The sequence below is a fragment of the Ceratotherium simum genome, chromosome 11 (genome assembly GCF_057802395.1).
Source record: "Ceratotherium simum simum isolate JZ-2026a chromosome 11, ASM5780239v1, whole genome shotgun sequence".
Taxonomy (NCBI): domain Eukaryota; kingdom Metazoa; phylum Chordata; class Mammalia; order Perissodactyla; family Rhinocerotidae; genus Ceratotherium; species Ceratotherium simum.
The window spans coordinates 16,689,878-16,706,993 of record NC_141910.1 but is presented as its reverse complement, the minus strand read 5'-3'; the positions used below and the strand labels follow the sequence as shown (position 1 = coordinate 16,706,993).

The 17,116-nt window shown below is 41.9% G+C and overlaps 1 protein-coding gene across 12 annotated transcripts in view; it reads right to left on the bottom strand.

Annotated features, from left to right (window-relative positions):
- AAK1 (AP2 associated kinase 1) overlaps window positions 1–17,116 on the bottom strand; it is a 167,191-nt gene that overhangs the window by 52,919 nt on the left and 97,156 nt on the right. For all 12 annotated transcript variants that reach the window (XM_014791449.2, XM_087436626.1, XM_087436629.1 and 9 more), the window contains 5 exons: window positions 9,212–9,333; window positions 7,781–7,862; window positions 7,141–7,273; window positions 4,357–4,460; window positions 2,047–2,126 (listed from right to left, as the gene is read on the bottom strand). In XM_014791449.2, coding sequence (XP_014646935.1) covers window positions 2,047–2,126; window positions 4,357–4,460; window positions 7,141–7,273; window positions 7,781–7,862; window positions 9,212–9,333 — 521 coding nt within the window. The remainder of the gene's footprint in view (window positions 1–2,046; window positions 2,127–4,356; window positions 4,461–7,140; window positions 7,274–7,780; window positions 7,863–9,211; window positions 9,334–17,116) is intronic.

Genomic DNA, 17,116 nt, shown 5'->3' with positions numbered 1-17,116 from the left:
ATAATAGGTATGTCATTTAACCTCAGCTTTGGGTCCCTTATGTGTAGACTGGAGAAAATAATATCTACATCATGAGGCAGATGTGAACATCAAATACATCAATGACTGTGAAACCATTTTATAAACTAAAGAGTGCTCAAAATGTTAGTTTGTATGGACCTCAATATACTACGAGAAATACAGACCTCGAAGCCAGAAGATCTGCCTCTAAGTTGTCCTATCTGTGTGATCTTGGGCAAATCACTTAACGTACAGAGTAGAAAGAGTATGGATGCTGAAGTTCCGGTTCTTTTAACTCCATATTGACTAACTACTTTGGGCAACTTACTTGTAATTCTGAGTCTGATTCCTCATCTGTAAAGTGAGAATAACAACAACCTCACAGGTTCGTTTTAAGGGGGAAAAAAGTCATCTTACTTATGTAAAGTACCTAGTATGGTACCTGGTATACATGAAGCCTCAATGAATAGTGGCTACTTTAAAAATAGGGTTAGAAAGAAAACCCACCTCTCAGAACTCGGGAGCAAATATGATAATGCAAATGTAATCATTCTAAATTAGCGATAAGACAAGTTAGACCCAAATGTCTTGGCTTTAAGGTCTGTGTATTCTCATAACATTATTGAGGACCATACAAAATAACAGCTTGGGCACTCTAAAGTTTACAAAACAGTTTCACAGTCACTGATGCATTCGATGTTCACATCTGCCTTATGATGTAGGTATTACTTTCTCCATTTTTACACAACAGAGTACCACCCAAATGTTAGTGGCTATTATCATTTTTATAAATGTGTGTGCTTTGTGAGAATGGATCCTTGCTGAGCCTCAGTACCTACCGTGTTTTGGGCCTAGTACAAGATGGCCATAAATTCAAAATATTAAGCTAATTGAATCAGCCCACAAAGCAATTCCTAGAGGTGAGCACGGCAGATTTATGTAAGAAATAAACAGACCACAAAGTAACAACGTGGATATAGTTTGCTAAGTTTGTTAAAAACCAAAGTCTCATTACTTTAGAGCCACAGCAGCAGGCATTCTATAAATATTCAAGAGTTTTTTAAAAGGGTAGAAGTTATTTTACTGTTCTACTAAAATTCACATCTTCCCATCTAGGGTACTTCGTTGAGTTTGCTGCTAACATTTCCTTGCCCTGGAGATGTGGTAGAAAACAGAGGAGTATAAATATCTCCTCGACTACCCTCAGAATTTGCCATTTAGAAGGCATGGCAGCCATGAGGATGTGTCCTGCAGACCTTCAACTACAAGGGGTGCAAGAGACCAAGCGCCCTAGCTGCTGCGCTCACTGCTGTGTTTGCCCTGGGGCCACACTTCCCACAGCCTGCTCCTGTGGCTGGGATATGAAGGCAGGCCCGTTCCTGGGAGATAGGGTGGCTGACTTGGCTCAAGGACTCCCCAACACCTTTGGTGAACCGTCCTTAAATTGTGTAGCAGTTTCTAAGTCACTTCCATCCAACCTGCTCCCTCTCTCTGGTGACACTTACATCGCCTTCTGATGGCTCTCCCAATCTTCCCTGGCTGTCTCCCAATTTTCTCTCACAGGGGTATTTCCCCAAATAAATCCTAGCTTCTTTAATCCTCTCTCTGCATCTGCTTCTTGAAGACCCCAGGTTACATAGAATGTGATTAGCTAAAATCCACAGGCTCTTTTGTGAAGGAAAGGAAGGTGGAGGATTAGGGTGCTGAACGAGGCTAAACAAAGGCCGGGTCACATGTGTTTAGGACACTCGTGTACTAGCAATATTTAAAGTCTGCTGTTGCCGCATCTCCGAATGCCCCTGCACCTATTCCCAAGCAAAGGAAACAGCTGTGGAGTTCTTGATTCTCTTTCAAATGTAGATCACTGTATTTCATTATATTCCTCTTTGCACTCCCAAAGAACAGTTTCTGCCTAGGGGAGACAGAGCTTGCTTTCCTGTTCTGCCAGCCTCTGGCCATGCAGTCTAAGAATGAAGAAACACAGGCACCCTCCCCTGCTACTGCGGCACCCGGAGCAGGACCTGTGCTCACCAAGGCATTTCTTACCTGGCCTTTGGCTGGGTCTTTTTTGCAGCTGCCTCACTGGCTTTCACTGGTTCAGGAAGCTTTGCAGGAATGGGAGAGTTCTATAGAATTGAAAGGAAATTTAAAAAGGACATCACGGATTGCTTTGTAAAAGAATAACCAGCATGACTGGGCCGATGGAAATACATATTGGAGTCTTCTGGAGCGGCTTTCAGGCCCTGATCTCTGGTAGAGGGAAGGGAAGTTAACCAAAAATATATCCCACTGGACTCAGCCCTCAGGGAGGCAGAGTATCTGAGAAGAGAACAGAGCAGCCTGCGTGCAGCACACTCCTCCCCCATCATTCTCAACCTTCTGTACCAGGCTAAGGGCATTGGGGCTTGAACTCAGCACCCTTCTCTTCCTACAACACAGCTTAGAAATGATGTTATGAAAGAAATGAGAAAGAGACGTCTGTAACTTACATTACTATTTAAGCTCTCAGATACATCTTAGAGAAGTTAAAGCTAACTTAGCGTGCCAAAACCAGGGTGTGTTCAGTTAGAATGCTGGGAGAAAACCACAGCCACAGAGGGTTTGGTTGCTGAGGCAGCACCTCTTCCCCGTGTGTGAGGCACTACTCAATCCACAAGGCAAGCAGAGCGCCTCCAGCCTGGATTCTGCACCATCTAACGCCGCCTCTTAAGGAAGCACTAGCTGTCCCAGCCACCAGACAACTGCTCACCACTGCTGAGCGAGTACCAAATGACTTGAGACTTGTGAAGTTGACTTTTTAAAAACTAGTTACCGGGCCGGCCCGGTGGCGCAGCAGTTAAGTACCCACGCTCCCCTTCAGTGGCCCAGGGTGCACAGGTTTGGATCCCAGGCGCACACTGACGCACCACTTGTCAAGCCATGCTGTGGCGGCGTCCCATATGAAGTAGAGGAAGATGGGCACGGATGTTAGCCCAGGGCCAGTCTTCCTCAGCAAAAAAGAGGAGGACTGGCATCGGATGTTAGCTCAGGGCTGATCTTCCTCACAAAAAATAAAAATAAAGAAATAGAAACTAGTTACCAATCCAAATGCCTCCAATTATATTTCACATTATTTTATTTTATGAATGGGAAAGTGGGACAGTAAAAAAAAAACCACAGTCATGTTAGGTTATTGAACAGTATCCCTCGTTTTAATGTGGGAAACCTGACAAATGGAATACTAATATCAAACTGGCTTTTAGGAGGGATGTTCCATTTCCTTCATGTTTCCAGGTGGAAAGAATTTCTGCTAGAAAATTTCTCCTAGCTTCTCTTTTACCGTCCAAGCATTCCTCTCCCAAGGGAGAAGGGTAATTTATTTGACTGATAAGACTGGGAGAAAAACGTGAAGCTCGTCTGGCTCACCCTTGCCCTCCTTCCTTTAGGGAAGAGCCTGTCCCTCAGGAACCAGGCACTGACTGCTCAGTCGTTTGGAGCTGATGTTAGGGAGACTGACTGGTCAAGCTACGTTCTTTGACTCAATCTTATGAGTAACAAAGCCAACATTCTGAGCTCCATCTGAATGATTCCCACATCTGACTCCAAACGTGGGAGTGAAAGAGGAGTGTCATTTATCAGCACCCGCAAGCCCCAACAGTGACATCAAAAGTTCATTACTGGAGAAATGAGGAGGACAATTTTGGATTAGAACTTATTTATTACGGCATCCATTAGTAAAATATTCAAGAGTGTTGGATCATACTGTGACATGAAAAATATGCCAAGACTGTAAACAGGGTGTTTGCAAGCACTGTACCCTGAAAACTGTGAATGTAGAGTTTAGGATTACTAAGTCTAGCAAACATCCGTACCCGACATGTGTGGGGAGGGTAGAGGAAGATGAGTGGGAGCTATAGATGGCCAACAGCAGAATCAAAATCAAGAAAGCTCTGCTGCAATGAAGGAGCAGAAGAACAAGGGGTTTACATTCCAACAGGTGTGGGGGTAAGTCCAGAGCCTCGCTCAGAAAAGCAGCCTGCCTAACCACCTCTAGGTCACTCCAACAGGCACATGGCTTTCAGTGAACTGGGAAAAGCTGACAAGACAATAGGTTGGTCAATCTTCACCCAAAGTGTTGAACTCAAACCCTAGAGCAATTTTTTTTTTCAGTATAACTGACTCTGTTTTGTAATTAAATTCTATAGGAAAATTGGACTCCCTTTACGGCACTTGCTACATAGTTAGCTTTGCTTGAATGCCCCCTACTAGACAAAGCAAGGGACATCCATATTCATTTAAACAGCTGATTAGCACCCCAGGAATTCTAAATGACAATTAGGTAGTGTTTACTTCCCCTAAAAAGCACCTTTCACATACCTGTACATTAGGAATTGGACATTCTTTCTTGAGTAGTTTAAATGAGAAGTAGGAGACCTGGTAAATATCCGGCCTTTTGTCAGGGTCTGGTTCCAACATATACCCTAAGACAAACATATGTGAACTGATTAAAACTATCCTAACAGTTATTACATTAGCTAGGAAGCATAATTTCTCTATTACCAAAATTTTGTTGTTTTTTAATTTTTATTTCTCATAAAAATCAGACAGTACAATTAGCCCTTTTTTCCCTCTCTCAGAAAGGGAAGCTCTAACTTTCCTAAAATTTTTAATATCCACAAGAAAATAAAGTTTGTGGATTGTAACAAAGATATCTGAAGCTCACATTCTGTGCCTTGTACAACAAGGACTCAAGCTCTCAATATAAAAGTTAATACCTTCATATTCTGGTACCTAGGAAGTTATAAGATCTTGCTTCTGGCCTCCTTAGTGCACAATATCTTGCTAAACAAATGATTATTCTTGATAAATATAATCAAAACTCAAATTTCATTTACTTATTATTCTTTTGTTGGAGATATTAGCTGATTTCCAATCTAAAAGAAATTACAAAATAATAATTACATCTCTACTTTTACCATGATCTATATATCACTTGTCTGTTTCCAGGTCCTTTAAGCTTCTGCCCTTTCTGAAGCTGGAAAAATCCTCAGGAAAAAAAATCTTTGAGAAGACATACAAACATATACATGTATACATACAAACAACAATGCAAGGCAATTTATTGCTTAAGGAATCAAATGAATGGTTTGGACACTAAGTTCAGAAAAGACTGAGGAGGCTGCAGTCTTACGAAGGCCTTGTAGAAAAGGCAGGACTTGAGCTGGTACTTGAAGGCAGGAAAGATTTTAGTTAGTCAGTTAGGGGAAAGCAGAGAAAAAGACAATGCAGGTGAGAGAAGAGTCTGAGCAAAGACGGACTCGGAGAAAGGCAAGAGAATGCTTGGTTACAAGGAAATAGAGGAGCCAGAAGGACAGGGCAAAGATTTCCTTGTCAGAGAATATAGAGAAATAAGCCTGGGTGGGTGGATTGGAACCAGAATATGAAGGATCTTAAAGGCCGTGCCAAGAATCTTGGGCCTTACTGTGGGACCACTGATAAGCCACGAAGTTTACCAACAGGGACATGATAGAGTGGCATTTTAGAAGATTAATCTCGTGGTGAGGGCGTGTTGCTGGTGGCCAATCCACCAGTATAGGCATGAGCTGACAGAGTCTACATGTACTATGGTGACAGTGACTGGAATAGATAGAATGTAATGAAAATAGGAGAAACTCCAAAGAAAGAATTAATGCTGCTTAGGAAATGACTGACTCTTTCCTCTCTCTTGCTAGCCAGATCCAAAGAAAACCTTAAATTTCAGTCATCCAAGTTTGCATGGTGACAGCACTGACAGAAACTGAAAAGAGGAGAGGGGAACCTTGTACTAGGAATAAAAGAAGGTTGTGGGGAGGGCAATGACAACAATTTAATTTTAGACCTGTGAGTTTAGGGTGACAGTGGAATCTTCAAACAGTTTGTAAACTGAAATAGATCAGAGTTTAGGAAAGATGTCATGTTACAGACATTCATAAAGAGTTTTCCTAATATGAATTTGCTGTACAAATGTTAAGAAGAAAAAAATTTATTACCAAAAACTCTATCATTCTGGCATCTAATTTGGCCATTTTCCCATATTTCCTTTGAATCTCATTTACATAGAATTCTAGAATAGACATAATGCTTTATCTCTGAAAACAATCCAACAATCATTAAATGCCATAATCCATTCCTTTAAATACACTTCCCCCTTTTTTGTTAATAAACAGAAGAGGTTGATTGATAAATGGGACAATGGAATGGATAGTCACTTAAAAGCTATAACTGTTAACTTGGGTAAGTTATCTTTACTTTCTCAGCCTCAGTTTCCTCATTCGTATAATGGGGACAATTATATTTACTATATAAGGTCTTAAGAATTAAATAAAGTACAATTAAGCCCTCAACAAATGCCAGATGCTCCGCCCCACATTTGCTTCTATTTTCTCCGGTACACCCCCACTCAGGACCCAAATTGGGTTGTTCAGGATTTATAATCAATCCATAATAAAATTTAGATGCTAAATGTCTGGACCAATGTAAAGAGATGATAAAAATCTCTGTTTCTTTAGCATTTTAGTACAGTGGTTTGTGCAAAGATGACTTATTCTACCATCTGGCTAATGAACATTGGTACATATGCTTGCTCTGACAATGCAAAAGAGTCGGGAATCTTAAAAAAACATCTTAAACAAAGCATTGAGTTTCAATGCTTATTATCAAAATCCAGTGATTAACCTAAATGAAAGGAAAAACCTAGTTCCATCGAGTTATACAGTCTTAATTATGTATTCAATCCAGCCAACGCATTGCAATCATTTTAATTTGAGTTGCTTCCAGTTTTGCAAAGACGAATTTCTTATCACTTGATATGAATCAGCTGGACTCCTTTGGCACCAGAGCTTTCATACAGACTGTAAGAGACAACAGCAGTACTCTACTGATGAAAGCACAATCAGGATTTCTGCTCAGGTGGCTGGCTCAGGTGTGAAACAGAGTTTAGACTTCTAGCAAAAAGACCTACCACTCTAACTAGACATTGTTATATTATATTTGAGTGACCAAGCATTAGCAACTGATTTCTTTTTCTTTGCATCCAACCCACCGCTCCTGGGATCTAATCCCTTTATCTTCCAATTCATTCCTAGACATTTGAAATAAAAACATGAAACTTGAAATACTTACTAATTAGGCAGTGCATGTCTTGGGAATATCGAGAGTTATCAGGAATTGTGAAGTTTCCATCACAAATTGCCACCTGACTCTCCCCAAATGGTAAAGTGAAGTAGCATAATTTATACAACAAACATCCAAGAGCCTAAAAAGATAAAGAAAGCAGATTGCTACTAGTGGTTTATTTACCATAACTGCAATGGGTCTACTGAGAGATACTGGCACCATCCACATTTACTAGCGGATATAAAAACTATGTACTAGTAACCTATTAGGAACTTGAATTTAGAACCCAACACCACTATTTAGCTGCTGAGTTACATTATTTCTAACAGTATTACCAAATTGTGCTCCAAGAAAGAACAAGTATTTCAGCTGTTTTGCTCTTAAGAACTAGTAACACATATGTGAAAACCACCTAAATAATGGGCAGGTCACCTGAATAATTTTCACAGAGCTCTGAAGTAATTTTCTTGGACATGCTTCAACAAGCAGTGGCTAGTCACCTCGAGGCAAGAATAACCCCGAGGGATAAGTGGACAATGGTATGGTACAGTGGCCACTTGTGCTATGGCACTGTCTGGATTAAAGCTGAGAGTTTACAGTCAAGACTGCTGATATCTGAGATGTGGATAGGTTAGTTGACACCTACCCAAATGTCTGCCTTCGTAGTGATGATTTTGCCACTGTACAGGTTGACCATTTCTGGTGCTCGATAGGACAGCGTTGTGTATCTACAATCAAGAGATTCATTTTTTGTTAAATATATGTCAATGCTATAATTAAAAACCAGGAGCAGCAGAAATACTTTTAAAATATATATATATTAATAGAGTCTAGTTCCCTGGGAGCAATCTGCAGAAGAGAGTATGAAATATTAGTGCAGATAAAATGAAAAGCTGTCCTTGGCACACACCCATGGCCCTCTACAGCAGTCCTTCTAATCTAGGAGCATGTGGGAACCCAGATACTAAGGCACTAAATAAACTCCAAAAGCAACTTTTCTTGGTTCCTCAAATAACAAAATCCTCTCCTGTAAAGCCTTGCTGTCTGATACTATATTTTGCTAATTTTTTAAAAAAATAGTAATCCCTTTAAATGAGGCTTGACACAGAGATGTAATACTGGCTGGGACACTCTGTAAAACAGCAGAAAGTGGATCCTGGCTGGGGGGCGTGGGCAGGGTGTGGATGAGATCTTCATTCCTGGAAAAGGGCTGAAATATTAGTTTTCCTCTTATCTCTGCGTCAAGAAAAGAGTGCTATATGCTCATCTTCAAAGTGAGTATCTTGGTGTTACCACGCATATGACTTATGCTGCTTGAGTCTCTAGAGCCCAGAGGGCACCGTGGTTTAATTGTCCATCAGGGCCTTGGACCAGAAGTCTTCCTCCCCCAGGCTTGGTTGCCATGGGTGATGCAGGAAAGGAGAGTAAAGATCAGGACATAAGTGTGCACGCTAGACTGCTGATTTATCAATAGAAACAGTGTGTGGTGTTGCCTGTGAAAAATCCAACACTCTGGACAACAGGGGAAAACCGGTCAGGTTCTTATTGGAGTCACAAATCTAAAGAAGCTTCTTCTGGTGGAAGTCAGTGATTCAATATCTGTAGAAACTTCAATAGCCCTACTCACCATTAATTCCACTAGATTGCAGGTGAGCTCCTTATGAGCAGGAAGGAATACAGAACAATTCATGGTTCAGCAAAAAGTACATACAACTGACTGATAATGTCATGGTTGTTGTGATTCCACTTACAAACATCACAGGACTTCTACAGTGTGTGCACCACACAGCTTTTTAAAGGCTATGTGATGTAAATCAAAATATCTATACACAATGACCATAGGACCACTGATATAATGCTATAAGATTCCTTCATTTTACTCTACTAATCAATGATTGTGAACCCTCTCCACATCCTCCACTTAAAATCAAACAATCTTAATGCCAACATGATGCTCTGAGACAGGGGCAACTGACTAGCACCACGTCTTCCCACTCTGACCTTCTCAACCATAAGCTGAAAGTAAAGTTGCCGATATGATAACAGACAAAACTCCAAGAACGGAGGAAAAGCTTACTTCTTAATCTCATCTTCGACTGCATTGACTCCCTCAGTTTGCGGGTTCTGGAATTTGTTCGTAGCACTTCCAAAGTCACACAGGACGTAGTGGCCTCGATCATGCAAGAGGATATTTTCAACCTGAAAAACAATCCCCAACCACTCATTCCAAAATATCATTTAGTAATGCATGTGAAAATTTGGTTCACAGTCATATAAATACAATATTTTACTTCTGGTAATCTCATTAATGTGCACAGGAAAGTTATTCCCCTCCAAGTATCTGAACAAAAAGAGGTGAACAGTAACAGGGTAAAATGAGAGTGGAGGGGGCAAAAAGAGGAAATTCCACAATGGGGAAGCAAGAGCCCCATTTTTCTAGATTTCCAGCCACATTTCTGACCTCTGCAGAAACTTTATACTTTCAAGCCTCATCTTTTCTCTTGCTTTTCTTTCAGTCTAGAATGCTCTCTGTGATCCCCACCTCCTTACCCAACTATCAAAATCCCATTCATCTTTCAAACTCCTGAAAATGCCATCTCTTTGAAGTTTTCCTCAGGCCTCCACTCAGACAAATGTGTTCCTTTAGTACTTTCTTCTTCCTGATGTCAATGATTTCACCTAGGCCTTATAAACACATATATCAATTTCTTTACTATAATAGGTTAGGATTTTCAGAATTAATAAATATTTGCCTATATTTTAGTTACTTCTCAAAGTGATTAAAGGCCTGTGGGCAAATGGGCAGTTACCCTAACTTTTTTATAGATGAATTCTTTGGGCAGTGAGTCAGGAGTTCTGGGTAGAAGAAAACTTACAAAGACCAGAAACTAGAGAAATCCCTGGTATCAAAGGACTCTGCCAATGAAATAACTCGAAAATAGCAGGCACTACTGTACTCAAAATGTGTTGATTAATTTCTGGTATAGGTGAATTGAGCTGACTGGTATGCTGGAGGACAGACCTGGCTATGCGTGGGCAGTAAAATGGCAGCCAAAAAATCTTGTTAGGCCAGTAAGTCTGTAGTCTCCATTGTCTTTTGTCTCCAGTCTTCCAAAGACTGACCACCTTTGGAAAACAAAGGCAAGAGTAGACTATAAGCTCCTTAAGGACAAGCACAGATATCAGTAGTCTTCTCTGCCAGTGCCTAACATAGTGCTTGGTACAGAAAATGTTGGTTGAATGGAATCAACTAAAAACCAGAAATGCATATAACACTGTGTGTGTCTGTGCGTGCATGCACGTACACCAGTCTGTCAGAAGCATGATAGGAGCTACCAAATACCTAGGCCCTACTACTACTACTGGTTCTTTTAAAAATATCTGGTCAATTATGATAGTTCCTTGTTTCTATACTTCTTTCTACACTTTCTTTTAATTCCTCTAAAATTATATTACATATTATAAAGGTATTTATTTTATAGTCTGTATCTGCTAAATCCAATACCTAAAGTCTTCACTGCAAACTGATTCTGTAGTTTATTGTTTTTTTATTCCTACTGAGTTTCACTTATGGTGTTGTGAGGGGTTTTGTCATTGTTGATGTTATGTACACAAAGTGAAACAGTCAAGCTATCCTGAACATATACCCACTTTAGGAACCTAAAATAATACCAACAAAGAAACACTAATGTTTTCAATCTAATTTAGAGGTTATTAAAAAAACAGCCACAATTTACTGAGCTTTTACTATCATGAGTACTACTGTACTCAGCACTTTACATGGATCATCTCCCTAAATCCTCAAAATAACAATATAATAATATCTCCAATTTAAGGATGGGGAAAGTGAGGCTCACAGTGTTTAACCCAGGAAGTGAGCCTAGGCAATCTAATTCTAGAGAACGACAGGCAACTACCTTTCTGCTAAGGCAGGAAGCAGGTTAGAAACAGAGCAATTACTCAAGGATCACACCCCCACCCTCCAACCCTGGTAGGGTTGATGACTATACTTGCCCAATGTACCAGGTACAAGCTTAAGGACAGGGCTACCTTAGTTCTTTATGTTCAGAAATGCCCCTATAACAGGAACCTAGTCAATGAGGAACCAAGTGTCTAAATACTAGCCAGGCTGATTTGCTCAATGTCTCCTAAGCATTCCCTATATTACTTAGTTTGTTCTTTTAATCAATTGTTCACTCTCCAGTAGTCAATTTCCAGCCATTCTTCAAGGCTTTGCTCAAGTTGTAACTCCTAAGTAAAATCTTCCACGGCCACCCTACAAAATCTATAGAATTTACCTTCGGTAGGAGGGGTTGGCAAAGTAAGACCTTCAAGCCAAACTAAGCCTTGCTCAGTGGTTACTTAGCCTCTAGTCTATGGCTGCTTTTGAGCTCCAGTGACAGAGTTTAGCAGTTGAGACAGAGACTGTATGGTCAACACACCTAAAATATTCACTATCTGGCCCTTTGCAGAAGTTTGCCAATCTCTGACCTACAATTATGTTATGCCTATGTGTCCCCTACAATACCCAATCTAGTATTTTATACACACCAGGGATCCCTAAGTCCCTTATTCAACATCATTCAGCAACAATATTCCTTTCTGGCCTCATGCATCTCACTCACGTAAAGGCTCATGTGAAACCATGCTTCTCCTATTGTATGAGTGCAGTCCCTTCCCAAATTGGTTTCTATCCTTCTAATGCTGGAATGTACAATCTATAAAACTGAAAAGTTAATTCACATCAAAACACAAACAAGGTGGTTCTAGGGGTCAAAATCACTGTTAGGGGAGGGAGGAGAACTTGGTAGACAGAGGACAGAATAAAGATAAGGCACCTTGGGTTCCCCTCACCACCCAATCTTAAAAGCTGTATTTCTGGTTAGGTTCCACAGTGGCAGAACTCAGGAGCTATACTATATCCAACCTGGTCTCCAGCTCAGCTTGCCTCCCTCCCTCCCACAAGATAACAATGTACAAAACTATATTTACAGGAAAACCAGTTAAAAATTAAGGGTGTGTACAAAGGTAGACAAGAGAACCAGAAATATCAATGCAGGGAAAGCTTTATCAATATCAAAGAAACATCTATGCAGAGAAGAACAGTAATCCCTGCTTGGCTACTTTGTAAATCTGTTGGGAGGATTAAATGAGATTACGAAGGTGAAATCACCCGGCAGCAGTTGCTAATGCCCGTCTCTGCCCCCTCTCAGTCTGTCCCTGTGACTTATAACACCTGTGAAAACCTCCAAGACCAAGTTGGCCACTGCTGCTGCCCTTGGTCATCACCACCACCATCACCAACTAAACACTGAAGACAGAGCCTGGTGTGTGGCAACCACAATGAGGTCAGAAGACCTCAGTGACTATTTCAGACATGTGACCTTAGACAAATCTTTAAATCTCTTTGGCCTTGTTTCTCATCTGCAAAGTAAGGCTGATATTTCTATCACTGTTATGAAGCAGGTAAGAGGATGTATGTGAAAACAAACTGTAAATCTCTCCATACAAATGCAAGATGTTATTACCATTCATTTATTAAAGAAAGGTATTTGAACTCCTACTACACACGAAGTACTTTTCTGGTTATGGCGATAAGGCTGTGAACAAATCAAAATCCATTCTCTCATGGAGCTTAGAGTCCAGTTGAGGATAATAAGAAAATAAGTATAATTGCCTGATAGTGATAAACATTATGAAAAAAAATCCAGCAGGTTAAACATATGTAAGGTGAAGAGGGATGCAAGTGTAAACAGCACAGTCAGAGAAGGTCTCTCTGATGAGGGGAGCAGAGACCTGAATGAAGAAGGGAGCAGTCATGAACCACCTAGGGGAGAAGCACAGAGGCAGGCCATTATGGCAGGCACAGCACTGTGCTGGGCACTGGTACTGCTAAGAAAACTGAAAACATAGGACCGGACATATTCTGTCCTAGCGCTCTTATGAATGGGGAGACGAGATAATGCTGGGCTTGGAGGAAGTGAAGGACTTAGATAAGTAAAACTAATAACAAGAACAAGAGGCAGGAGTGATAATAATAACAATAGTATCACCAACTAACAGCACTTACTATGTGCCAGACACTGCCCCAAGCACTTTTACCTAAAGTATTTCATGTAATTCTTACAAAAGCCTTATTGACCTTACTTAACAGATGGAAAGACAGAGGCCAGTTACCTAACATGCTTGAGGTCACAGGGTGGTAGGGGAGGATTTGGGCTCAGGCTGCCTGACTGCTAGGACTACACCCTCACCCACTGCACTGATGAGCATTATGTAATTAAGGAACATGGACAGTTCAGACTGGTGAAAGAGAAAAGAGCAGGAGGAGAGAGGACCAGAGAAGCAGACAGAGGGCAGGGTGAGGAAGGCCACTAGGAGGCATTCAGCCTTTTTAACAGGTTAGCAGCAGATGAAAAGAGGTGTTTTGGGAAGGTTAGCATGGTAACAGAGGAGGGAGAACAAGAGAAAGGAGAAAATGAGGGCAGGTACAATCGTCCAGGTGTGAGGAGATAGGGCCAGGTCTAGAGCAGGGTCAAGAGGGGTTAAATGAGATTAGGAAGGTAGAGAACCAACTGGGTATTCATACACCATCTTCTGAAAGCTTCAGAGAATTTGCATAGTGATTCTGTTTTTGGCAAAGTCCCTTAGGACGTAAGCCTAACACTGGTCACCACTTACAATCCTCAAATCTTTCAGCTCTTGGAAAGTTGAACGCTGCTGACCTTATTTCCCAACCTATCAGCTTAAGAGGGTTATTAAAGTTGTCACTCCCAAGCTCTGCTGCTTTAGCTAAAAGGTCTGGAAAGCCATCTCCTACTGACCCCTTCATCTTGACATTATTCCAAACAGATATGGCATTCGGGCATTTCAATCATAGAATTTATCACCACTGGAAATTTTGAAGGATTAGATGAATGTGGGTTTTCAAACCTGTGATTCTAAAAATAGGTCAAGAATCTTCACCCTATTGTACTTCATGAGATCAAAATCTCTTTTCTGACAAAAGAGGAGACATTCATGACTTTTTCAACATGAACGCGCATATTAAGTCTTAACCCTTTCTTCCTCTTTCTTAAGTGCCTGGACAAAGAGCACGGTATAATACAGCAAAATCAAACAGACAAAAACCAAAACGGGAGTGAAAAACCTTGGCCTTTGCTCTGGTTTGATCACTGAATTAGCCGTGCAGGCCACAGCCTTTCTGGGCAGAGGTCTCCTCACTGGTGAAAAGAGAGGCCTGGCGTAGCTGACCTTCCCAGGTCTATGACCCCGTCATCTACAACAATGATCTCTATCTTTCCTCAGAGAGATGAAAATTTAAAAACGGGGTAAATAATTAAAATGATAAAATAATGTATTTGAGGACAGACCTTCAATAAAGAACAGAACTTCTGTTCTGGTTACTTTTAGAGCATAAACTGCTTAAGCACAGGGACTGCTTTCACTTCTTTCCCATATGTGATTTGAAAGAAAGACCACACACGTGGCAGGCAGGGCAAGAGGGCATTTCTCAGGTCTGCCTGTGAACAAGCAGACCCCCACACAGGGCGGTCTGGCTCAACTAGGGGGTCCACAGCTGGCCTGGCCTGTGTTCTTTCCCTTGTCCCACTAACTTTTATTCAGAGTGGTGCCTCCTTACAAATGGAAATCCTGCTCACAGAGAAGCAACTGAGAGACCAGCAACCAGCACTTTCTCTGGTCAACAGGAGGATAAAGAACTTCTTGGCTCTGGCTATTGCTTAAGACTGTGGTGGCTGCTTCCAGCAGTCACAAGGAGCTCAGAGTGGCCGAGGCTACGTGATGCAATGACACAGCCAGGGCAAACAGGAGGTACATGGGAAATTTTCACTCGGCCTTAGGAAGCTGGCAGTGCAGCAGGCGAATGTGACTGCCCACCAAACACATACTAGTAGAAATCAACAAAATCTAAGATGCTAACGAAAGCATCTGGATGGCACCGAGTATAAGATCTGGGGAGTTTAGGAGAGCTTCAATCTAAACAACCGGGAGTCAACGACTAAAATCAACAGCAACAGGACTCCTCTACAACAATCCCAATCGAAACCTCCTCCCAGGGGCCCCTATTTATGTTCCCTATGTCCAAGGTAGAGGAAAGAGGGAAACAAAGTCTCCTGACCCACCACTGGCAACCCAGGAGCACGCCTGATGGTCTTCAATATGGACTGAAACACAATTACAGGGCCCAACACTGTGCTTCCAGCACTGCACTGCCTCTTAGGAGCAATGATGAGAGGCAAACGGTACAGAGTTGAGGGCGGGCTGGGGAATGGAGCATGGCAGCCTCTCTTCACTCATACTGCAGCCTCACCCTCCCATTCCAGTTTGCTCCACTTTCTTCTGTTGAAACATCTCACAGGCTGTTCAGTGCAGTGAAGGAAGAGTCTGGGGCTCCTGCTGCCTAAACGCAAGCACTGACCTACTCCATGTCCCCAGGTTAGACTCTGTACCTCGGGCGCCTGTCAGTAGGCCATGCTTACCAATCACCTTACAGCAGCACTGTGAACACAACAGGGCATTAATATGCTGGGAATACGTAAACTGGATAAGTATTATTTACGTGATAATGATTATCACTTAGGCCTCGTTTAATCCAATAAATGTTTAAAAAGTTAAAATAAAGAAAGATTTTGTTTAAGAACATGGGACTAGCATCTCTAAAAGGATGCTCGAGGGCCCTCTCTGCCTCCTCCCCTGGCTCTCACCACCGTGTCCTCTCAGGACTCATTGTGCCAGGGATGTGCCTGGATGTTGACATATACGCTTTCATTTACCCTTACCATGACCCTAACAAAGCTAGGCTGCTGTCGCCACTTCACAGATGAGGAAACCAACGCTCAGAGAGGCTAAGTGACTACAGGAGCAACCAAGGAACCGGAGGAGGAGCCAGGGAGAACACACTGTCACAGAGGTCAAGGGAGGAGACAGACACGAAGGAGTCAAAGGCCAAAGGGAAGAGAATAAGACAGGGACTGAAAGTGTCCTTTGCATCTGGCAATATGTAGGATGCTGCTGTGCTCATCTCCCATAGTGCTTACAGTTCTGTGGGTACAAGTCACATGGTGAGGGCTACAGAATCAGAGTTGCAACATGAAATTGAACCCCATCTGACGTGAGGGGAGAATGGGGCTCCAGAGAAGCCCGAGCTCATGCGGGTCACAGAAGCAGTGCCCACATTCACAGACCAGGGTTGGTGCTGCCCGGCTACACTTCCCTCCTATTTCTTTGCCCATCATAAACTTTCCTCCAAGGCAGGCAGCAGGGAGACAGGTCAGGTCCTAAAACGTCAGTAAAAACTGCTGATTTCTAAATATATGCTAAAAGGCCAAAGAATTTTACTCATCGTTAAGGGCGACTAGGAATAAAGAGTCAATACATACTCAGAGCAGTGGCCTGCAATCACTCTAGCCTGGTCTGCAACTAGCCATGCACTGGGTCCTTATCTCCCCCCTCCTCATCCTCAAACACCCTGCTGTTCCCTTCTCTAGGCAGCCCTCAGGCTCTTCTCTCTGCCTGAAATATCCTTTTCTCTCTGTGACCACCCATATCCCACCAGTCCTTTGAAATCCCACCTTTCCAGAAGATTCCAACACCATTGCCTGATCTCAATATCTGATCATGCATTAAGCCACTTGATTCTCTTCTATTCATCACTGTTCTATAAAGTTTTGCATTTCACCTATTTCTGTTTCAAGTCTAAACATTTCATTTATATCCTCTCACCAATACTTTAAACATCTTGAGAGTAGGACCACATTATATCTGTACCACCTCCACAGAATTATGTACTTGTACTATGCTAGGCTCATAATATTTACTGAGATGTATTCTCCTTTTTCTATTCAGAAAAAGGGCAGACTGTGGGCAGAGAAACTCTGGAGAAGGCTGTCTAAGGCTTTTGAAGGTATGCACCTGTCTTCCTCTAAGCTAACTGCTTCAGTATAGAAACTCCAGTATGTAT